General features: G+C 31.6%; 3 protein-coding genes and 1 long non-coding RNA gene across 4 annotated transcripts; 2 read left to right on the top strand and 2 right to left on the bottom strand.

Moving 5' to 3' along the window:
- The first annotated feature begins 228 nt into the window (after positions 1-228).
- Positions 229-1,474, top strand: LOC112769530 (uncharacterized mitochondrial protein AtMg00810-like). The gene is made up of 3 exons (XM_025814039.1): positions 229-456; positions 560-1,155; positions 1,252-1,474. The coding sequence occupies exons 1-3, from the start codon at positions 229-231 to the stop codon at positions 1,472-1,474; spliced, it is 1,047 nt and encodes a 348-aa protein (XP_025669824.1).
- A 7,563-nt stretch (positions 1,475-9,037) lies between these two features.
- On the top strand, positions 9,038-10,396 carry LOC112772000 (uncharacterized). Its single transcript, XR_011876129.1, has 2 exons — positions 9,038-9,651; positions 9,759-10,396. It is a non-coding gene; the product is annotated as an uncharacterized lncRNA (long non-coding RNA).
- Positions 10,397-13,416: 3,020 nt separating this feature from the next.
- On the bottom strand, positions 13,417-16,555 carry LOC112771706 (G-type lectin S-receptor-like serine/threonine-protein kinase At2g19130). The gene has a single exon (XM_025816520.3). It carries the CDS (start codon positions 16,117-16,119, stop codon positions 13,603-13,605), a length of 2,517 nt encoding a protein of 838 aa, XP_025672305.1. The 5' UTR covers positions 16,120-16,555; the 3' UTR covers positions 13,417-13,602.
- A 2,255-nt stretch (positions 16,556-18,810) lies between these two features.
- On the bottom strand, positions 18,811-19,716 carry LOC112769529 (uncharacterized). Its single transcript, XM_025814037.1, has 2 exons — positions 19,242-19,716; positions 18,811-19,133 (listed from the first exon to the last, which is right to left on the bottom strand). The coding sequence occupies exons 1-2, from the start codon at positions 19,714-19,716 to the stop codon at positions 18,811-18,813; spliced, it is 798 nt and encodes a 265-aa protein (XP_025669822.1).
- Positions 19,717-25,487: the final 5,771 nt, after the last annotated feature.

Raw genomic sequence — 25,487 nt, 5'->3', positions numbered from 1 at the left:
TATTTCAGACTGCTCATCAACCCTTGCTGCTCCCTCTGAATTCCCATTCCTATCCCAACCTTAGATATTGATATTATTTTCCCTTCTAATCCCTCTCCGTCTGTTCAGAATGCTCATCCCATGATTACCCGAGGAAAGGCAGTCATCTATAAACCTCGGGCACTTCAGGTTTCTTTAGATTCCCGTACAACCAAATAAGCTCTTGCAGATCCTAATTGGAGAGCAACCATGAATTTTGAGTATGATGCATTGATCAGGAATAATACTTGGCAGTTGATGCCGTTGCCTGCGGATAGAGAAGCCATTGGCTCAAAATGGGTGTTTTGGGTTAAGTACAAACCTGATGGTTCTCTTGACAAGTACAAAGCCTGGCTCATTGCCCAGGGCTTTCATCAGCGTCCTGGTGTGGACTATAAGGAGACGTTTAGTCCAATAGTAAAGCCAAACTATGATCCGGTTGGTTCTTTCACTTGCTCTCTCATGGTCCTGGCCAATTCGACAGTTAGATGTGAATAATGCATTTCTCCATGGTGACTTGTTTGAAGATGTCTATATGTAGCAGCCAAAAGGGTATGAGCAGGGTGATAGCTCCATGGTGTGCAAGTTGACTAAGGCGTTCTATGGTCTCAAGCAGGCTCCTCGAGCCTGGTACACTAAGCTTATGGGGGTGTTGCAGGCACTTGGTTTCTCTCCTACCCGATCTGATTCCTCTTTGTTGACTCATTTCTTCCCTACCTCTACCATTTTTATCTTGATATATGTTGATGACATTATCATCATTGGTAGTTCACAGTCCAAAATTAATAGTGTCATTAGTCAACTTGACTCTCAATTTTTCTTGAATCATATGGGAGCCTTGCATTATTTTCTTGGAATTCAGGTCACTCGCTCGGCTGAAGGGTGCATCTTCCTTAATCAAGGGAAATATGTCCAGGATGTGCTTGTCAAAGTAGGGATGGCTGATTGCAAGTCATGTGCCACTCCAGTTCCATCTACCCTCAAACTTTCGGCCACTAACAGTCCATCCTTTGATGATCCCTCCTTGTATAGAACTGTTGTGGACATCTTGCAATATCTCACAGTGACACGGCTTGAGATTGCTTACTGTGTCAATAAGGTTTGCCAATTCATGCACGCCCCAACTAAGGAGCATTGGTGAGCGGTCAAACACATTTTGAGGTATTTAGGGGGCATTACTGACTATGGTTTGCACTTGCAAAAAGCTGGTCCTTTGTCTCTCACTGCTTACAGTGATTCCGATTGGGGAAGTGATCCAGATGATCGCAAATCCACCAGTGGTATGTGTGTGTTTCTTGGCAATAATTTCATCTCTTGGACTTCGAAGAAGCAGTCCCTGGTGGCCCGTTTTAGTACCGAGGCTGAGTATCGATCCCTTGTCTTAGCTGTTGTCGAACTCATCTGGCTAAAGGAATCTGTTGGCAGAGCTTCGGGTCTTGTTGCCAAGCGTCCCTAAGATCTACTGTGATAATATGAGTGCAGCTTTGCTAGCTACAAATCCCATTCTTCATTCAAAGTCCAAGCACTTTAGCTTGATTTCCATTTTGTTAGAGATTTTGTCATCAAGGGTGTGCTCCAAGTTCATCATATTCCTGGTACTACTAAATTGGCGAATGTCTTGACCAAAGTTGTCCCGTCTGCTAAGTTTCTAGCTTTTCGCAACAAACTCAAAGTTGAGCTTCTTTCACCTTTGAGTTTAAGGGGGGCATAATAGTATAAATGAAGAAGAGTAGTTAGTTATGTATTGCATCAGTAAGTTAGTTATAGTGCTGAGTCAGCTTTAGGTTAAATTTGTTAGAGTAAGTTAGAATAACAACTCTATTAATAATAATGTCTCTCTAATCTGTCGGTTGTAACTGTATCATTCACACTTCAATACAACTGAGAACAAACTCTCTCTCTCTTTCTAGAATCATCAATTGGAGCACAAGAACCTGATGTCTTTTAATAATAACTTCTAAACTGCAAAATATATATATTGGCTTTTAAATATTCTGACAAAAATTTTTTAATTAAGATAAATCTAGAATATTGCTCAAACTACAAATAATATTTTTTATTAAATTTATATTGGTTGGTTAGCATCTTTTCTTTAACATATTTAAAAATGTTCAAGTAGTTGCAGACTTGTAAAAAATTCTCCATTAAGAATTGATTAATAATTATTATATGAAACAAAGAAAATAATTAATTAATTATATATATATATATATATATATATATATATATATATACCAAGATTTTTATTTGTCCATATCTCAATTTTTTTTCAGAAATGAATCAAAGAAGAATATGTAAAAAAAGAGCACACAAAAAAAATTAATTTATTTGTAAAAATAAAAAAAAATACTTTAAAAATTATAATAATTCTATCAAAGACTAAGCCTTTTATCTTCTTCAACAAATCAAGAATAATAACCTTAGAAAAAAAAATTGTAATCTTATTATCTTAATAAAAACAAATCAAATGAAGAACTAAAAGAATAGGCAGAATCAAAGTAATTGATGTGTATTGAACAGAAGAAAAAAACAAAAATTAAAGAATCTCAAAAAATAATTTGTGAAAATAATAGAGAAATTAGACAAAGAAAAACATGTTTATATATACTAGCGGCTCAACAGGCACGACGTGCCTGTTCAGCCGCTTTTCTATTGTTTTTTAAAAAATTATTTTTTTGTTAATATATTATTTATTTTTTAAATTTATTAGATAAATATTTTTGTCATTATTTTAATATTGACGTGACCTTATTTATATCATATTTTTTTACCTTAAAATTACTATAAAAAACTTTTAAAATGTTAAATTATAAAAGCACCAAATAAAGAGATATATATATATTATCAGAAAAAATATAGTTAAAATAATAATAATAATAATATTATCCTGATTCAAAAAGAGTATATATAAATCAAAATACATGTTAGTTATTTACAAAAGATAATTTTTTTTAAATGTCATAGATATTTATATTTTGTCTTCATTTTTTTTAAGTGGTAGGCCAAAATATGAATTTGGATATGAAGAGGCTTTATTTTCCTATCAATAGTGAAAAAACAAAAGAAATGAAAATGCTTGTTTTTTTGTTTTTGAATATCAAACTATAAGAATAATTAATAGACAAAATAGGAGAATATAAAAATTGTGTATCTGAAAAAAATTCGTAATTCATCATACATCTCCTTATTAATAATTTCTTGAGTCTTAAAAATTTGTCACATTTTTTACCATAAAAATAATTATATAAATGATTTAAGATTATTCAATTAAATTGATTCCTTATTATAGGAACGAATTCAATTAATTCAATTAAAATCCGTAGAATTGAGATATCTTGTTTTGTACTGAATTTTTTTAAAAGACAAAAAAAATGACATTAGTCTTAGTTTATGTATGACAAAATATAAATTAAATAACATTACATCTTATTTATTAGGAATTTATATTATTGTTTGTCACCAAAATGAGCTAGTTGTGCTCTTCTGAGTTTATGGCTGAAAAAAAAGTTAAATTTTTAACATAATTAATATATACGTCTAAATAGATAGTATTATTATTATATAATAAAATTTTATTTTATTACATTTTATTCCTTTGATCCAATTTTCTCTTTTTATTATCTTCCTGATGAGTTTTATTTGCTTTAACTGTATCTCTCTAACCAATAGAATAAATTTTGACCGGACGAACCTGATTTAATATCACGTTTAATTATTAATATTAAAATAAAAATATGTATCATCAATACAATTGTTACGATCGTTAATATAGTAATACTTAATTTATTGTTTATTGATCTCATTGATACAATGAATTGATCATCCTTTCATATACTCTATACCATAGTTGTCAGAACCGAACCGGTGATCGAACCGGTCAGGTCACTGGGTCACTGAGTCATTGGTTCAATCGGTAGATCACTGGTTGAACCGATTGACCTGGTCCTATGTGAATAAAAATAAAATATAGTCAAAAATTTAAAATTAAAATTTAAAATACTTATTGTCACTAACATTTTAAAAATATCTAGCTATTCTAAAACAATATGAAACAGGAACAATAAGTATTTTGTTAATTTTACTCTATCATAAATATTTTTATTTTTTTATATTAAGATAACTATTATTTTTGAATTTTAATAATTTATTAATTAGTTTATATCTATTATACTATTATATACTACAAGTATTTATTGAAAAATAATATTAATATAATTATATAATTATAAAAAAATAAATGAGTTTATAATTATTGTTAAATAAAAATATAATTAATTTAAGAATGAATGAATTTATAACTAAAATTAAATAAAAGTAAATTATTTGCTGAAAGATATTTATATATATATATATTAATTTGCATATATATTAATAACAAGTTCAACAGCCTGGTGGTTGTGAGTATCATGTTTTTCCTTGAGGAGGGGGGTTTGAACCCAGGCTTTAACATTTTGGAAAAATCTTGAAACTGAAGCGGTTCGGTCTTACCGGTTCGCACCGGTTCATTACCTTATCCGATCAGATCATCGGACCAAACCGACTTAGGGTCCGGTTTTCTGGTTGAACCGGCCGGTCCGGTCCGGTTTTGCTAACAGTGCTCTATACCGGTTAGAATCCTTTTTCCCATAGTTGTCGGAACCGAACCGATGATTGAACTGGTCAGGCTACTGGGTCACTGGGTTATTGGTTCAATCGGTGGATCACTGGTTGAACCAGTTAACCCGGTCCTATGTAAATAAAAAACAAAATATAGTAAAAAAAATTAGAATTAAAAATTTAAAATACATATTTTTACTAATATTTTAAAAATATCTAGCTATTCTAAACAATATGGAACAGAAACAATAAGTATTTTGTTAATTTTACTCTATTATAAATATTTTTATTTTATTTTTATATTAAAATAAGTATTATTTTCGAATTTTAATAATTTATTAATTAATTTATATCTATTATACTATTATATACTACAAGTATTTATTGAAAAATAATATTAATAGATATTATATAATTATGAAAAAAATAATAAGTGAGTTTATAATTACTGTTAAATAAAAATATAATTAATTTAGAAATGAGTGAACTTATAATTAAAATTAAAATAAATTAAGTAAAAGTAAATTATTTAATGAATGATATTAATATGTATTTTAATTTGCATATATATTAGTAATAGACAAGCTAGCCTGGTGGAAGTAGCTACCTTTTATTTTCTGGAGGGGTGGGGGTGCTGATTCATTTTGAGGAAATTTTAAATTGTTTCGGTTCGGTCGAACCGGTTGCTACCGAATTTGACCGATTTTTACCGGTTCTTTGCAGGTTTGACCAGTTCGTACCGGTTCTTAACCTTGTGCGGTCCAATCATCGGACCGAACCGGTATAGGATCCGATTCACCAGTTTTTCGGTCGAACCGACCGATCCGGTCCAGTTCTGCTAACAGTGTTTTTTTCTATAATTTATTGTATATATGTATCACAATATATCTTAATAGTATTTTGTATATTACTTTAGCATTAAATAATAATACATCCCAACTAAGATTTACTTTTACCTTTTATTGGTTTTGAAAATTTTATTTTTATAATAAACGTCCATATCAATATAAATAGAAAAAAAATAAGAAAAGAGTGATAATAAAATGAAAAATAAATAACTATAATAATATAATAAAAGAGTACGAAACAATATATATGAGATAATACGAACAAACTGTTCTTATGATAGTAGAAATAATGATAACTACATATGGGTTATTTTGGACTGCTCTTATGATGATAGAAATAATGATAACTGTATCGGTTATTTTGGGATTATAAAGATAGGAGTAAAATGAAAAAAAATAATTGAATATCAAACTCTTATATCTCTTTTAATTTATCGGGTAACCAATGAAATAAAATATTACTATTTACAATATAAATTAAATTAAAATATTTAACATGTAACCTTATAGTAGAAAAAAATAGTTATTATGACAAAAATTAAAATTGTCAATGGTACAATAGCACTATTTCAATCCAACTTTTTGAAAAAAAAAATCGAATCTAAATTTATTAGGTATTAAATAAAAAAAATAAAATATTATTAACACTATAAATTAAATAAAAAATACCAATACTTTTAGAATTAAAAAAATTAGATTTTTAAAAATAAATAAATAAATATTTAATACCACAACTACTATTGTAAGGAGAGTGATTTCACATAGAAAAAATTAGATTTTTAAAAATAAATAAATAAATATTTAATACCACAACTACTATTGTAAGGAGAGTGATTTCACATAGTTTACAGAGCATAACTCACTTCAAAATTTTAGTGTCCAAATTTAAGTTTTAATATTATCTTTTATGATAGAACTTCTTCGTTACATTACATAAAGAAACCACTTCGAGAACAACAACTCATCTTCTCTATATCATTTTCATCTCTATTTCAATAACAGTTATAAAAAAATCATATGTAAATTCTTCTTCAATTTTTTTACTCTATTAATATACCTATTAATTTGTTTCATTTTTTTTTTCAATTTTTCTTACTTCTATTTCCAATTTAGAATGCATTTCTTTATATGGAACAATTATTATTAGAATAAAAAAATAGTTATTATGACAAAAATAAAAAAATACTAAATAGAAAATAGTAGAAAAAAATAGTTATTATGATAGAAATCAAAATTGTCAATCATGCAATTGGACTATTTCAATTGGAAAAGAATAAAAGAAAATCCGAATCTAAATTTATTAGATATTAAACAAAATAAAATTACATAAAACGTTATTATTTACCGTATAAATTAAATAAAAAATTATCAATATTTTTAAATAAATATTTTATATAATAACTGCTAAGCAGAACTTACTAAATAGAAAAAAAGAATTGAACATCAAACTCTCATATTTTTTTTGTATATTGTTATTTTATTATAGTATAAATAATAATTTTGGAATTATTTAAATATTTTAATATAAATTATTTAATATTGTCAGAGCTAAAAAAATTAAGAGATAAAATTAATATTTCTTTTGAGAATGATTCTTTTTAAAAAATTAGAGTACATTAAAATAGTTAGTACCATAATAAAAAATAATTTAAAAAATAAAATTAACAAACTAATGGAATATATATACACAATTAACCAATGTTATCATCATTCAGTATATTATTTGGACCAATTCTAATACTTGAATATTTAAAAATAAATTTTTAATATATAAATAATATTTTTTGAATTATGTAAATCTTTTAATATAAATGATTTAATATTGGTTGGACAAAAAAAATTAAAAAATAAGATTAATATTTCTTTTAAGAATGACTTTTATCAAAATTATAAATACATAATAAAAATTTAGAGTACATTAAAATAGTACCATAATAAAAAAAATTAAAATATTAAATTAATAGTGTAAATTTTTTAAGTGAACAATTAACAATCATAATACACTGTATTATAGATATATGTAATATAGTATATTAGAAATAATTGAAAGTTTATTAAGTATGAATTAAAGTTTTTAAAAAATGATCATTTATACACTAATATTATCACCATTCTATCTATTACTTAGATTTAGACCAATTTTATTATTATTATTATTATTATTATTATTATTATTATTATTATTATTATAACAATCATAATACACTGTATTATAGATATATGTAACATAGTATATTAGAAATAATTGAAAGTTTATTAAGTATGAATTAAAGCTTTTAAAAAATGATAATTTATACACTAACATTATCACCGTTCTATCTATTACTTGGATTTAGACCAATTTTATTATTATTATTATTATTATTATTATTATTATTATTATTATTATTATTATTATTATTATTAGTATCTGAATGTTTAAAAGCAAATCTAATATTGGCATGAGATTAATGTATTTTTAAAATCTATTAATGTATTCAATAATATTAATAAGAGATGAAATCCGAAGAGAAAAATGGGTAAGAGGTGAAAGATAACAAGTGAAAGTTATGTGGAGTAATGAGAGTTTTTTCAGATATGAATAACTGACATTAAGTGGAGAAGTTAATTAGAAAGGATAATACTAGAAAGAAATCTTGGACACCAAATCTATGTATTGCCATTATATATTGTTATAGATAAAGAAAAAAAATATTATTTTTAAATAGCAAGTATAAAAATTAATTATTTCTATTTGTATAACAAACTTAACAGTTAACACCTAATTAAATATAAAAGTATACACGTTAAATTGTTTTAAATTTTAGATAGCGAATGTTAAAATTAATTATTAATAAAAAATTAGACTTTTTATATAAAAATAATAACTAAAAATCTTATTATTTGATTTTTTATCTACAGATACTTTGATCTTCTTAGCCATAAATTTTTGTCAATCTACGAATTTTTTTGTAAAAGTAATTTAATTTTATAAATCTTTTGTGCCACATGCATAATCTATACTGTCAGAATAAAAATGGACCGTAATTTTAAAAAATTTATATTTCCGTAATAATAAAAATACTAGTTCTAATAACTCTTAATTTCAGTTATTTCAATTTGTCCATTTCTGTTTAGAGGGATATATTTTGTTAATAAAATTATTTAAAAATAAAAATATTTGGTAACAAAAAATTATTAACTAAAAAACTACTAAAATTTATTATTTTTTATTTTTTTAATGTATCTTACAATAAATCAATTTAAATTAGTTTTTTTGTTTTTCTAGTATTACGGGAAATAAATCTCTTATCCATATATACCTTAGCTTTATGCACACCTTGCATTAACTTCAGGTACCTCCCCTCTGAGAGTTAGATAGGTTCATCCTTTATTATTTACACTTAATCTTTTAAAATGGTGTATTTATCCATCACGGGTGGCCCCAAAGTTGCATTGCCTTTTTTTCTTTTTCCCTTTGCCCCCACTACACTTTTAAGTTTTAACCCACACTCACAAAGTTTGAAACTAATTAGTAGACTTTGATACACAGATATCATAAGATAAATAGAGATATAATATCATCATCGGCGTCTTCTTTTTTTTTTTAATCTTTATCTCAGTGTTATCAAATTAAATATCTCTGCATATTTCTATATTTATATATTTCATTAAAGTCACACATGCATGCCAATTGCCAACCTTATAAGAGTGCTTAGTCTCAAGTGTTTGTACTTTTTGTTCACTTCACCAAATGAGACATAATTTGCAGGCCTTCTCACAGTTTTCATCTCCACAAAATGCCTCACATTAAATACAAAACCGTACCTCTTCCTCTTTCTTTTCGTCCTTCAATTCCTCCCCCTTTTTAATTATATATAACTCCATTTCTAACTCTTGTATGTAACCCTTGTCATCTCCATTATACTCTCTTAGCTTCTAAGCTTGTCTTGCACAACAATAAATAAACATGAAGAAGAAAGGCTCAAAGAACAAGTTCTTTACCTGTATCCGCCCCGTTGTGGACATTGATTCCATGCTAGAGCCTAAAACCACCGTCGTCGATCGCTCGTCTAGTCGTCGTTTTTCGTGTGTCCCCGCCATTTCAGAGAAGCATGAAGAGGATTGGATTAATGTTACTCAGTCAAACCCTCCAAAACGAAAGCTTGCTAAGGTGATTAAAGCTGTGCTGCTCTTTGAAACACTATTGGTTAGTCTAAGCTCCTTAGATAATTTTCATTCCTACTATTCTTAACAATAAAAAAAAATGCAGTTTATCTTGAATAATTGATATTATATATATATATATCCTTGCAGAACAAAAGGGCTCAACACAAAAATCATTTTGGATCATCAAAGGGATGCTTTCCGGTTTACTCATCATCAAGTTCATCACCAAGTAGTTCTACGGACACCAAAACGAAGAAGGCTCTTGAATTGTGCTCCCCTGTATCAAAATCAAAGGACACATCCAAGCACGTTAATCCCAACAACAAAGATCATCAATTATTGGAGAGTTACAAAACGTTCCGGTGCATTATTGGAGTGTTGTTGTTTCTCATAAGCTTGTCAATTACGATCATATGGGGCAAGTTCAAAGGCATAGTTTTGACATCAATATGGCTATACTTTATCTCTCTTTTGATAACATGCTTTAGAAGAAGGACCACTAAAATTATGGTTTAGGCCTTAGGGGCTTCTCTTTTTTGTGCTTGTTGAGATTTCTTCACCGTGCTTCCTATAAAATAATAAAGGTTTCTTTAGGCATAAGGGGGGCACAATACAAAGAAACACAAGTTTCTTGCCTTAATATGTCTCTTTTCACTTTTAGGAAGTAGCTCACCCTCCTGTTCATATTTATTTCCCCTGCTCCGATCCTTCTTCTACCTTTTCTCTTTGCCCCCATATATACATATCTAATTAATGCAAGTTATAAAATGTACTTGTTAGTTTTAGCTTTTACTTTTATTTATTACTTTATCTGTTTAGGATTAGTTTTCGTATATATACATCATTGAATTAACAAAAATACTATTCGTACACTAAAATTAATTACTAAAATCAGTCACTAACATATTTGTATATAAATATATGTGTGGTTTAATTTATTTTTAATGTATATTTATATTTCAACATATATTTTATACGAATGACTGTTTTTAGTGACTTATTTTTGTGTATACGTAACATATTCTTTGAATTAATATATCTAAATGTACAAAAAAGGCCTTAAAATGTGATAACAATGGATAATAAACAAAAAGTGTAACCTCACTACTCACTTGTCATTCCTAGACATTGCAATGGAATAATGGCTCATGCCATAGCTAGGACTATTAGATATCATATGATAGTGTGGGAAGATGGAATAAAAATGATTATATATAGTGATTTTAGAACTCTAATATCTGTATTTGAATTTTTTATGTGATTGAATTTTATTTTTCTAATCCTAGTAACTTGATGGCTATGCCATAAGAGCGTGGATTACCGAAGATTTTCTTAAAAACAAACGAAGAAAAAAAATAAAGAAATTAAAATACATGAGTATAGACCTAAGTAACAAAAAGATATTCAGCAAGCATTAAATTCTAAATCACTTAATCCCTCCCCGGCTAATTTTTTTGTTATGGAAGTAAAAGTGGTGATATACTTTAACATGGTAATTTTTGGTGTTTTTCAAAACTGTGGAAGTACATAAATTCCTGGCACCGATTTCTGTACTTAAAATTTTTTAATTTTTTTTTTAACACAAATTCCTGGCACCGATTTGTGTATCTCTCACAAATCGGTCGGTCCGATTTCTGCTTCTCTAGTTAAACGATCCCACATTTAAGTATAACACCCCAACAATCCACATTTAAGAAAAACACCACTATCACTTCAATATTAAAAATAAAAAATTCTCCCTCCCCTCCCCCCTTTTTTTTTTTTACTTTTCAGTTAAAACGGTTTGAGTCAATTCCCTTTCAATGCAGCACGGCAAACTATACGATCACGGGAGATATATAAACAGTCACAAAATTTAACACTAATACATCCCTTTTTTCTCACAAGTTCAACGCAATATTCACGGGTAGTGAATAATAAGAAGATTCAATCTCTAGTTTTGACATAACAGATATAAAAATAAATAACAAATAACAATTAATGAGATTATAGAAACTGTAATTCTTATTTATGTTGTATCGTATTAATATTTTAAGAAAATATTTGTCATAATGTTACTTCTCCTAAAAATTTAAGTTGTATAAAAAAAACATAAATAAATAGTTATTATATCTCAATATACTTTCTCAAGTAAGAGTATCTTTTGAGTTTGTTTGATTTTTGCGTAGGTCTTTTCAAAGATAAAATTCTAATATCATATCATGAAACCACTTCTTTCAAAAGTTGAAGATGATAGAATGAAGTAATATGAAAGGTTATATATCAATAATGTTTCTATTTTTTCATGCCTAATAATAGAACATTTTCTTTGTCCTTTATGCATGGTTGAATTCGTACTCTTGCATAGTTCCTTGCACATGAAGATGTTGGTTTTCCTTACGTGTGGGTAAGTGTATTGCAAAGAAGGAACTTTGCCATTCTAGGACCTGAAATCTGTGATACTGTTGATGTTGATCTTGATGTATTTGATGTTATTATTGATTGAACATTTTTCCCCTTCTGTTTTTTTTTTTTTGGACACTGTCTCTTCCCCCTCTTGAACGTAAACTCTATATATATATATATATATATATAAATGTATAATACATAACAAGTTTTCATAAAAATGTTGGTCCCATCCCTAAAGTTGGCTTAGATGCATACTATGTTCTTCAAATCAAAAGGAGAGGAGAAAATATGATAAAACTAAGGTAATACAAACTCATCCAAATCATATATTAATGCTATAATTAAACATTAATCAAATAAAAAAAGAAAGAAAGTTTTAAGAACCAATATTTTACACCCAATATTACAGTCAAAATTTAAAATAAGAAAAAAAATTTTAAAATTCTTTTAAAAAAAATTCAAAACTCAATTTAAAAATTATCTAAAATCCAAATTTAACAAAAACTCATTTTTAGTAAAATTTATATTAGGTTTATTTGATAATATGGTATAATATTAGCTAAAATTAGTTATTATAATGTTGATTCCCTGGTTACTCAAAAAAAAAAAAAATACTAGTTTCATCATTTCACTTTTTGTTTATATAAAAAAAATGAATTTACTAAGATCAACTCACTAAAATCAGGGCGTGTCTCTAAACTTAATAAACACTTACAAAAATATTTATGACTTGTATCTTTGTAAAATACATTCTAAATTTTTAGGTCATGTGTCAATTCTTTTTAGTCGAATAATATGCTCAACTAATTACCAACTCTATTTTACTAAATTGGGCTAGGCCTAACGTATCCTCGTTAGAGAAAGAATCAACTATATGCCGTATTATTTTGAATTTTACATTCATATTGAAAGTTGCTGCTTGTTTGATATTTATTTACCAGCATATAAATACATACTGTGACGCAATGCATTGCAGCAACACGCCAAAGATCTGAAATAGAAGGTTTGTGGGCGAAAAGAAACTTCCAAAGAAATAGTGCTTCTAATTTTTCTTTTTTAAAAAGAAAAGAAAAAGTTCTTACCCTGTTGTACTATGTTGCTTTTGGTAATACAAAAAGAAAAACAAGATTGAAATTGTCTATTCATATCATTAGTGACATCAAAAGTGATGCATACATTTTTTTGGTGATTACCTAATGAAATATCAGATTTTTCCTTTTGCAGTTTGGCGTCATCTTTTGTTGTAGGCTTATTAATTAAAGAAGATGGTGTATTGTGACTTGTGACAACTACAACACGTTAAATTGACCTTATCCAATATACTTCTCTTTCGAATGCATGCGTGTTCTTCAGGGAACCATGCCCAAACATCGTTCATTTTCTTCGATGGATTCCATGTAAGAGTATATGCATGACCTTCTACAAAGTGATCTTTAATTATTGTTGAACTGAAACATATTTTCAAGTAGTATCAGCTAATGCAACTTGTAATGTAAAGGGTTATGTCTATTGAATGAATATACAAGCTGCTAGCAATCATGGATAGAGAATATTGTATTATTAAGACACAAACATTACATTATTACAACTAATTTTCCACTAATTAATTTCCTCCTAAGGACTTGGAGCTTGCTGAAGAGATGTTACTTTTAGGTTGAGATGATGTTGTTGAGACAGTGGTGGTGCTCTTCACCTGTGAGCTCTGGTTGGAAGAGTTGGAATCGGTGAAGAAAACTATGTCCTCCTGGTTGTCCAGAAACACTTGAAGGGTTCTTGGAATGGGAGGCGAAGCGACATCCAAGATCCCTTCAAGTATCTGAACAACCTGAGCCATGGTTGGCCTATGAGATTCATCATCTTGGACACACCAAGAAGCTACTTTGATTATTCTAGTGACCTCTTCAACATCCGCATTCGCCTCCAACCTAGGGTCCAAGAGGCTAAGGACATTGCTGCCTTCAGTTACAAGAGTAGCAGCCCATGTAGGGAAGAACTTCACTCTGCCATCATCACAAGGCTCAGAGTTCCTCTTGCCGGATACAAACTCGAAAAGCATCATTCCGTAGCTGTAGACATCTGCTTTGGGGGTTATGGCCACCCCAGAGATCCATTCAGGGGCAAGGTAGCCTCTTGTTCCTCTCATTGTTGTAAGGACCCTGCTGAATTCTCTTCCAACAAGCTTTGCAAGGCCGAAATCTGCGACTTTGGGACAAAATTGAGCATCTAGAAGGATGTTCTCAGGCTTGACATCACAGTGTATGATGCAGTCTCTACAACTATCATGAAGATAAGTCAATCCCCTGGCCGTGCCGAGCGCGATTTGGTACCTCATTTTCCAGTCCATGATCTTGGAGGAGTTATTCTGAAAGAGATGGAATTCTAAGGAGCCATTTGGCATGTAATCATAAACCAATAACTTTTTGGAGCCTTCGGAGCAGAAACCTCTTAACCGAACAAGATTAACATGTTGAACTGTCCCAATAGTACTAACTTCTGTTCTAAACTGCTTCTCTCCTTGGCTAATGCTCTCAAGCTTCTTCACTGCCACAACACTTGAATCACCCAAATAGCCTTTGAACACAGAACCGAAACCCCCTCCTCCCAATTTCTCTGAGAAATTCTTGGTTGCGTTTTGTAGGTCTCTGTACCCAAATGCCACCAGTGAACCCTCCACTAGCTTTCCCTTCCCAACCGTTCTCTTCCTTCGCCGAATCACCAAGAACAGAACAAGGCCGAGGAGAATCCCTATGGCAACAACACCTCCCACAATGCCACCAATAACTGGCACCTTGTTGCTCTTAGCATCATGAAACTCAGAAGCTGCAAGCTTGAGGTACAAGATTTGTCCACTGCTATCATCTGAAGATAGCTGCTGCAGATTCAAGAGATCTCCATTCCAAATTGAACATTGGCTACTTCCATATGCATAAGCAGTGCAGGAACAATTGTTCAAGCATGTTGATTCACATTCCTCTTTAGTTCCTGCCCCTACTTCTTCTGAATGTTTCGGTAATGCCATGTTTAGGATTGGTAGAAACCTGTCCTTTTCACCATTAGATGATTTTGAACTCTCACATTGCAAACTTGTTTTCCTGACACACCCTCCTGATTGATCCTGAAGATCCCAATCAGACTTTGATTTTGGCTCAAAACCTTGCAAGCAATTGCAGTATGGCATTGAGTTCTCGGTGCAGCTCCCGAAGGCACCACAGAAAGCATAAACCTCACACTGCGTTCTCGGCTGAGACCAAAACAAATTCCATTGCTGAATGCTATCCAGCCATGACAGTTGCTTGATCTGGCCCGAAACATCCATCACGAACCGCGATATAATGGAAGAATTATAGACTGTATAGGTGAAATAGCTCTCGTTTTCGTTCGAAATGAAGCTGAAATTGTAGATGTAATTCAACCTCATCTCAGGGACCAAGCTGAAGATATGACCATTCCAAGGGCCACTCGTCCAATACTGTTCAGTCTTGTTCCAAAGAATAAGGTATGAAGTGCTCCCTTTAGGGTCCAATTCCAAAGAGAAGAGACCAGTTGCAGGATCTTCATTGTTCTTCCATGAAGTTAGATACTGAGGCTTCTTTGTTTTGTTATCAAGTTTGATTTTCCCTCCGGGAAGCCATGTATCTGTTGGGTGATCAAAACTCTGCCAAATGGCTTCTTCTGATGATGATGCATTAGGGTTATTACTAATTATGAGGTTCCCATTATCGAGAAGAATAGATACTACTAGTGCAGAAGGTGAAGCAGGAGAGGTAGTTATGTTGGTTGACCAAACTTGAGTTTGAGACTCATCAAAGAGTACTAAGTTACCCTTTGAAATAGTGAAGTTGGCAGTGCTCTTATCAGATACAGGGTGGTCTCTATTGGCAACCCAAACAATTGTTTGTAGAGAGAGCTTCTTGTACCACATGCCTATGTAGTAGTTAGAGGAGTTACCTGGCTTGAAGAAACCGAGTTCGAAGATTCCACCTTTGGAGAGAAGGGTCTGGTCACCGGAGAGAGATTGAGTTGCGGAGATGGCGGTGAGAGGTGCAAGGGCAAGGGAAGGAGTCAATGAGAAGAAGTAGTAGTAGAAGAAGAAGAAGGAGCAGAAGCATGGGTTCATCATGATGGTGGTGTCTCCAGGGAGAAAGAAGAAGATATTTTGGGTGGGAAGGAAGTGGAAAGTAGAAAGTAGAAAGTGGAGAAGAGAAGAGAAGAAACAACGAAGCACGCAGCAAGTAGTAGTAATAAAATGGTACAACAGCGAGTGCTCTGGTGTTCCATCAAAGTAAGAAAAAGGACAAGTTGGCACTGCCTACTCACTGTTGTTCCCACAAAAGTTTGCTGAGATTTGTGGTCTGCCAAAAAGTCAAACGATACATTACCCCAATACCCGTTTTTCACTTATAATAAACAAGCACCAAAAAGTCTCATGTCACTAAGCTCTAAGCACTCTTTCACATACAATCTGTAAACCAAAAATTATTACTATAAAATATTACCTCTTCTTTAATTTGTTGATGGAATGGAATCGAAACTCCAGCACTTTCAATTTGGAAAAAGTCTCATTCTCTCATCAGGAGTGCTAGCTATTAGAACTTTTATTTTTGTATATTGGATTATGAGTGGTGAAGTCTTTAAAAGTGATCTAAATTAGGTGTTAAACGTTATTGTGGGTGTTTACAAAACGTCAGTGACGTTTTCACTTTATATAATTAAAATAATATTTTTTTTACAAAACGTCAATGACGTTTTCTCATTTTATAATTAAAAAATATTTTTTTACAAAACGTTGGTGACGTTTTGTTTTTTTATATTTAAAAAAATATTTGTTTTACAAAATGTTAGTGACGTTTTGTACTACCATCATAGCATTGTAAAATACCAAAATGAACAAATATTGTCGTATTTCACATTAAAATTATCCATATCTAAAAATTTTAGCCCTAGCTATTATGTTACTTCCATAAAAGATATAATTGGATATGATATATCCTTTAATGTTGATGAAGACATTGGCGATGATCAAGTTGAGGTGTTGAGAGGTTAGTTGGGAAAAGACAAAGTGGTATTAATGCGTAGGGTAGGGTGATCTAAAACGGCCTACGTACATAGATTACTATATAGTTTTCACTGGACAATGAAAATCGTAGGTTTGACCCTGGTGGGTTCCGCTTCATCATGACATCTTCTACCATCTTCAAACCCAACCTCTTCACGTTATACATCATTATATCTAGAGAATATACTCTCTCACTCTTCTTGTTTCGTTAGTTTTACTACTAACATATTTTATAATTTGTAAATTAGTTATTATTAATATGTTAAAAAAAATATAGATAAACAAAACATTGTAGTGAACAACAATTTTAAAGAAATAAGTAAATTATTTAGATTCTTAATTAATTTTTTTTTGAAAATAAAAGTTCAACACAATAAAGTGGAACATACCTACACAAATGAGTTAATTGAAAAAATACATAACCTATCATATTTTTACACTACTCTATCCTCTCGGTTATTTACTAATTTCACAGGTCTTAAAGCCTCGTGGAGTTGACTCAGGAGTTCCAACTCCCATTGGGAAATGTCACGCCTCCATTGGAAATGAGTTCCAACTCCCATTGGAAAAGCTCACGTCTCCATTGGAAGTTCCAAATTCACTCTAACCCATCCCAAAATTCGCAGTCCCCAATAACAGATCCACATTGGTTTGAAACAGAGAAAAACATCGGGAATCGATCCTTTAGAGATCCACAAAGTAACCATATATCCTCTCAGAACCGAGTCATTCGCCCGTCACCAATCTCCATAGACAACCATGTAACCATCTTATCCCTTATACGTTGATTCGTGAGTTGTAGCTTGCAAATATCCTTCTATGGACCTCCTCTAGTAGGTACCATTTGAGTTGACAGTAACTCATTGGGATTCAAATTATTACACGAACATACAACATTCTTTCACAGTAGACACTCTTGCTTTGCAAACTGCCACCACTACTTAAACAAGAGTGCCGTGTTGCGAATCATAGCATCTCCAACTCCCAACCCGCCTAGCTTCTTAGGAGCCTGCACCACTTCCCATCTTACTACCGACATACCATTTCTACCATCTTCCTTACTCCACATGAATCTTCTCTGCAATGAGATCAGTTTTTCAGCAACAACTTTCGACATCTTGAACAAGCTCAAATAATACACTGGTAAACTATTTAAAACTGATTTGATAAGCACCAACTTCTTCGCTTTGTTTAACACCTTCGCTTTCCATAGACCGAGTTTCTCCTCCACTTTGTCTATTATAGGCTTCCAGGTCTTCACCAACCTCGGGTTTGCTCCTAAAGATATTCCAAGGTATTTAACTGGAAGGGTCCTTACAACCCAATAAGTTGCACATACGTTGGACCCACTGCTCATCACAATTAATTGGAATTAAGCTGGACTTATCAAAATTAATCCTGAGTCCTGACATCAACTCAAAACATCAGAAGTCGCTTGTAGTTCTTAATAGTCTCATCTTCAGGCGGACAAAACAGAATAGTATCATTAGCAAACTGCAGGTGTGACAATTCAATACTATCTCTCCCTACCAACAACGGAGATATGCGACCGTTTCTGATAGCCTCTCCAACCATTCGATACAGCACATCCACAACCAGTACAAACAAGAAAGGAGAAAGCGGGTCACCTTGTTTCAAACCTCTTTCCATTTTGAAAGGCTTAGCCGGAGAACCATTTATCAGAACTGACATAGATGCGGTTGTCACACACTCCATAACCCATGCTCTCCATCTAAGCCCAAATTCCATCTTTTGTTATACAATGTCGACAAAACTCCATTTGACTCTATCATATGCTTTCTGAAAATCTAGCTTGATTATTGCTGCCTCATTTTTCCTCAGTTTCAGCCGGTTTACTATTTCACACGCAATAAGTGCCCCATCATGTATTTTTCTCCCTTTGACAAACGCACTTTGAGTCTCCCCTACTAATCCCGGCATGACTGCCCTCATCCTCCTAACTAGTACCTTCGAGATAACCTTGTAAACGCACCCCACCATACTTATAGGCCGTAAATCTTTGATCTCCTTCGCACCAACGAACTTGGGTGCAAGCGCCACCCAAGTGATATTGGTATCTGCCAGCAATCAGGATGTCTGGAAGAACCCCATCACTGCTGCCGTGAATTCAGGCCCAAGCTCGCCCCAACACCTCTTGATAAAATTTATGTTGTACCCATCACAACCTGGCGCTTTAGATGAGTCGCAGTCCCACACAGTCGCTCTGATCTCTTCAGCCGATGGCAGCTCCACTAAAGTCCTAGCATCTGTCTCATCTATCTTACCCACCAAACCATCTTTGAATCCCATCATAGGAGAAGCTTTCTGATGATATAAATCCTTGTAGAATTCTCTGATAGCTACCTTAATTCTCGCTTGATTCTTGACCTGTATGCCGTTTATCACCAGTGTATCAATCCTATTATTCCGCCTTCTTGCTGAGGCTATATTGTGAAAGTATCTTGTATTTTTGTCCATCTTCTTCGCATGCCAGGACTGAGACATCTGTTTCCAATGAACTTCTTTCCTTACATACCATCTCTCACAACAAGTGACCAACGCCTTTCTTCTAGCCTTAATCGTTCCATCATACACTCCATTGCTTACCATATCATCAATCTTCTTGATTTCTTCCTTAAACCGTGTAATTTTTTTGTCCATGTCACTAAAATTGTCCTTATGCCATCTTCCCAACGGGATTGTCAGCACTTTCAGTTGTCAGCACTTTCCATCTTTGATCCACCACCACAACTTAGTGTCATCACCGGAGATAGCCGTCCAGACGTTGCCGTTTCCCTTCAACCCATTCAGACGCAGCAGAACGCCGCTGTCCTCCCTCTCCGTAGCCTGTGCAGATGTAGCGCAGCCACACCTGTCTGTTTCCATCACCTTCCCGTATTGCCTCCGTTTCTCCCATTCACGTGTATAGGAGCGCCGCCGCCGCAGTTGTCTTGCTATTTTCGCGCCATTCTTTCTTGGCGGCGTTGCTACTAGGGGTGGCAAGCGGGGAAGCCTGCGCCGCCCGACCCCGCCCCGCCAGAAGCCCGCCTTTTGGCGGGCTAACCCGTCCCGCCCCACCTAGTGAGGCCGTCCCAGAATTCCACCCTGCCTCGCCTAATGGTGGGCTGGCGGGCCCGCCAAATATCCTCTTTTTTTTTTACTTTTAACTATTAAATAATATATATAAAGGCATAAAAAAATTTCTTCTGTTTTTTTACTTTTAACTATTATAATTTCTAAAGATATAAACAAATTATAAATTTTATATTCACAAACATTAAAGTCTTTATAATTATAAATATCTAATAAACATAATTATAAAGTAAGTTTTCATCCAAAACATAATTATAAATATTATTCCCAAAGCAAAATAAACATAATCTAAAATATAATTATAAATATTGTCTCAAACAAAATAAACATAATCCAAAACACTCAATTTTCATCTTCATTCTCTTGTAAGTTGGGTTAGGGGAAGTTGAGTTTTGGCAAAAAAATTGTAAAAATACTCCTTGCTAAAAAATACTAATCCTGGCGAGGAAGCCCGCCCCGTCCCGCCAAAGCCCACGGTTTAAGCGGTGCGGGTTAGGCGGGCTTTTGATATTTAGCGGTCCCAATTTTCCAGCTCGGCCTGCCTTTTTTGGTAGGTTACGCGGGCTGGTCCGGCAGGTTTAGGCCCGTTTACCACCCCTAGTTGCTACAGTGCCGCGCCAGGAGTTGTTGCCATGTTGCTGCCGGCTGCTGCTACGCAAGTGATGCCATCGCGCGCGTTCCCCATGCGCCACTGCGGCTGTCTCGCGTTGTCTTGCTGCCGTCCTCCCTCCGCCACCGTGGTTCTCCTCCTCCTCCTCTTCTTTCCTTTTTCCAGTGTGGATATTCATTCTACTAAGTTTGTAGATGGTTATTTTTATTCTAAAGTAAATGTTCATTTAATTTAGATTGGATTTAAGTAGATACAATGAAATTTGCTAGATGTTCATTTTAATAAATATGTAGATGGTTATTTTCATTTTAAACCGACGGCTTGATGGAGAAGAAGCTCGACAACGTTGAGGCTAGCTGATGAGGGAGGGACTGACGGCGCAATGAGGATTTAGGAAGGGGTGTATGCGATGGTAAAATGGTTAGGAGGTGGATGGTTAAAGTGTAAAAAGTGAAAGTATGATTTTAGAGGATAATTTATAATGAACTATTTTTTTTCTTTCATCTTCTGTGGGCCGAAAGTGCAGCCAATTGTTCATATTATTCACAATCTCTGTTGTCTATCTAGCAAAGTTGTATTTTTAATAGTAAAAGATTATATTTAATGGTATAAAATTATATATTTTTTTTAATGATTAAATATTGACTAAATTTTAATAAAAATATCGATCCCTAAAACTTCTTCGTTCACTTATATCCAATACCTTCTTATTTCATGCTTTTGATATAACTATCTTGCTTTATTTCCTTGGCTTTATCATAAACATAGATTAATTTTAGGTGGTAAACATTTTTTCTTATTTTTGTCTTATATTTAAATTAATACTAATCATTTTCTCTTTTTTACATTAAAATGGTTAATTGCTTAACATTTGATAGAAATATAAGTGAAAAAAAAAAAAAAAAAAAACTGATATTGCATTCAATTCTTTTGGAGGATGACCTAAATTGGAGCAATCCTTCTAAATCAAACATAAGTTTGTTAATAATTTTTAGAAAGTCTTTTTTTATGATGCCTAAATTTTATTCATGAATTAAAAAAAAAAGAATAAATTTCATCTTATTTTATCTTTATTTTTAGATAAATTAGACAAAACTTCTATAAGCACAAAAAAATGAAAAATCTCTCTATCTAGAAACTAAAGTTTAATATGCAGCCACAATTTTGTATTGTTTGGTCAACTGCTGCCTCAAATTCAATCATGTCAAAATGAACAAGAAAACTTCTATAATAAGAAATGTTATATATATATATATATGAATTCTGCTAGGGAGCTAATAGAATATCTATACAATGTGTACAATGGGTTGTTTATTTGGTCCAATATGAGTTAAAAAATTAACATTCAAAATAAAATACTACTAATTTCTCAAACACAATACATACTATTCAGAATAACCATCCGGGTACCAGGATAATAAATATCTGATATCCTACTAAATCGAACATCTCTAAACCCACATTGTATACATTGTACATATATTTCATTGGCTTCCTATATTTCCTCTCTATATATATTATAAATAATTAATAAAAATGAAAAATAAAATATTTATCTTTTATATAAAAAATAAAATATATATTTAATAATATAAAAAATGATGCAAATATTATTTCCTTTATATCGTTTTACTTCAAGGAGTTAATAATCATCAGGAGTGCTAAAACAGCCACAAATTGGAGAATCCATCCTTTGACATGATTTTGGTTTCACACTATTTTGGGGTCCTGACTCCTAACCCCTAACAAACCCTTGGGTTGTATGTATACAAATTGTTAAAATTATCCCAGAATATGTAACCGATGATATAAGATATTACTTTAGAACATTAAATGCCGTGTGACGTGATCTTGTAGATGGTATGATGACAGCACATCCATTGGAGACTTTTTGTTCACATTTTGGTGAAAAGTGAAAGCACGAAATCAACATACATATATTCTCATACGATTAGTTATAGTGAATACAGAAATAACCTATTCATTCATAAGAATAAAAATACGATGGTTACGAGAATTATATAAGAGAGGAAAAGAACAAAAAGTTTATTTAGGGAATGATTCATTAGTTATAATCCGACTCCCTTATACTTATAAATCGAAAATTCGAATAAAATAAATAATGTAAGACCTATTTTAATTAGAGAAAATTTTGGTTATAATAAAACTATTTGAATACGTGCATAAGTAATTACCAAAATACTAGGATCGTGGAAATAACTATCTATAAAATGGTCTCATAACGTTTAGACTATTAAATGGTCCAGTAATAAAATATGTTTTTAACTTTTTTTAATAATTGTTAAATAATTTTTATTTAATTTTATTTATAAACTAATTCTTCATCTATTATTTAATTTTAAATCTATTTTTTATTTTATAAATTATTATTTTATTATTCATCTATTTATCTTATCTTCATAATTTTATCTTAATTTTTTTTTTAATTTTATTTTGATTTAGATACTCTAACATGATCGTTTACAATACTAAAATTAATAATTAGTGCAAAATCTATCATCAATTTGTTTTTTAATTATCCAATTCTATAATTGTAATTATCCATCAAATCTTTTTGATTATCAATCTGTTCATCGTTTTTTTATTGCTTTATCCATCTTGTTGATTTCCATCTTGTTGATTTTCAATTTGTTCATCGTTCACGAACTTCGCACTTGTAGAAATAACAATCTGCAGTCGATTTCGTCATTATAATAATCAATTGATTCGTGAGAGTCCTTTTTCATCTTATGTCGATTAGGAAACAATCAATTGTTTTTATTCGAAAATTGATTGGTTAGCGAATATTCTTTAATCCAATCGTTGATAAGTGAAGAAATATGTTTTTTTCTTTAAAACAATAGATTGATCAGTGAACCATGTTTTCTTTAAAACAATTGCTTTTTTTAAGAAAACAATTGATTTCATGAGTTATTCAATTGATTGGTTGAGAAAAACAACTGATTCATTAAATTATCCAATTGATTGATTGAAGAAAATAATTATATATACTCAGAAATTTTTTATTATACAAACAACAACCAATTATTTGAAAAGATTTATTTAAATCTTCGTTCATTGTATGAGTTTTATTTTTTTAGTGTTATATGATCTAGTTTATTGAATATTTTTTTATTGAATAATTTTAAGATGCCAGATATATTTACGGACACTGAGATGTATGAGCAGTACCAGGAGAACGATGACATTAACCAACAAAAAGAGATAGTATGTGATCAAGATATGATGGATGAATAGTATGAATCTGAAGAATATTTGGGAGATAATTTTACTTAGGGGAGTATTTTTCTAAAATTAATCTGTCAGAGAATGTCCTTGAAGCTGCGTATATGGTTGACTCCGTGCAAGACATTACAATTTTAAATTTCACTTAAATTTGTGTGGAGAAAATTGATAGATATCACTTTGCTAGTTACTTTGCAACTTGCATTTGATTTTTATCTGAAGTACTCAAAGTCTAAGATTTTAATGTAAGAGAAGAGTAGTAAAACTTTCAAAAACAGTATTGATGAGGTTTACAAACAAAAGTTTGCATGTCATCGGCAAGGATTTAGGGAGGAAAAGTATTACGCGACGAAAAATAGGAAGAAGGAGCCTATATTGGAAACAAGAATTGAGTGTGAAGGCCCAATAGATGTTAAATTTGTACATGAAAGTCTGAAACTTGAAGGTGACATTTTTTTTTCTCTCATGAACACAACCATAATCTATTAGATACACAATGCAATCATATGTTACCTACTCATAAAAAAATGCCAGAGGCATATATTATATAAATGATGAACACGTTGAAGTCTTGAAAATTAGTATTAGCACTTCACATATATTTAGTCTTCTAGCTAGTCAAGGAGGGATACAAATTTGTTACATATGATCCAGAAATATATTTGTGATTATGATGTCTGTCATTTTTAGAACACTTAAACACTACAAGATTTTTGTTTATTTGTGACAGTTTTTTCTCTTATTTGTGGAGGTTTATAACCCCTACCAAATGGTTTGTGGAGATTTCTAAAACTCCCAAAATTTGAGGTACCACGAGGTCTTTTGTGGAAGTTTTTAAAAACCTCCAAAATCTATTCAATGGGGAGTTTTGTGTGTGTTTAGTGGGGGTTTTATATTGAATTTTTGTGGCAGTTCTTGGTCAATGTTTATGGCGGTTCAAAACCCCCCACAAAAATTTTCTATTTTAAAAATAACAGCTATTTTGTAGAAGTTTTAAACCTTCACAAACCTGTCAATATAATTTTTAAAATTAATTTACATTATTGTTAGACTACTGATCATTTATTATTAAAAAGAAATATTTAAGCAAGACATTAAAAATGTAGAAGAAAATTAAAATAAAAGAAATACTTTAAAACAAAATATAATACACTACCATCATTTTCCAATCACATTAATTACAACTACAAAATATTAAAAATAACATGATAAAATACAGACTTATGTCCAAACTCCTAAACAATGAACATAACTAGAGATGGAAAACGGGCCTAAACCCGCTGGGCCGGTCTGTGTAACCCGCTAAAAAAGGCGGGTCGGGTTGAAAAAATGGGACCGCTAAATAGTAAAAGCCCGCCTAACCCACACCGCTTAAACCACTGACTTTGGCAGGATGGGGTGGGTTTCCCCGCTGGGCTTAGTATTTTTTTGGCAATGGGTATTTTTACAATTTTTTTGTCAAAATCCAACTTCCCCCAACCTA

Source organism: Arachis hypogaea, chromosome 18, assembly GCF_003086295.3.
Source record: "Arachis hypogaea cultivar Tifrunner chromosome 18, arahy.Tifrunner.gnm2.J5K5, whole genome shotgun sequence".
Lineage (NCBI taxonomy): Eukaryota > Viridiplantae > Streptophyta > Magnoliopsida > Fabales > Fabaceae > Arachis > Arachis hypogaea.
Note: the sequence above shows the minus strand (reverse complement) of the source record. Positions and strands in the feature narration are given on the sequence as shown.

Excerpts from the sequence above, each read along its gene's own strand:
- LOC112769530 (XM_025814039.1), top strand. The coding sequence starts at position 229 with ATGAATTTTGAGTATGATGCATTGATCAGGAATAATACTTGGCAGTTG. Across the intron at positions 457-559 it reads TAAAGCCAAACTATGATCCG|CAGCCAAAAGGGTATGAGCA; the intron begins GTTGGTTCTTTC and ends GTCTATATGTAG. Across the intron at positions 1,156-1,251 it reads GCCCCAACTAAGGAGCATTG|TGATTCCGATTGGGGAAGTG; the intron begins GTGAGCGGTCAA and ends CACTGCTTACAG.
- LOC112771706 (XM_025816520.3), bottom strand. The coding sequence starts at position 16,119 with ATGATGAACCCATGCTTCTGCTCCTTCTTCTTCTTCTACTACTACTTC.
- LOC112769529 (XM_025814037.1), bottom strand. The coding sequence starts at position 19,716 with ATGGACAAAAAAATTACACGGTTTAAGGAAGAAATCAAGAAGATTGAT. Across the intron at positions 19,134-19,241 it reads CGACTCATCTAAAGCGCCAG|ATACCAATATCACTTGGGTG; the intron begins GTTGTGATGGGT and ends GATTGCTGGCAG.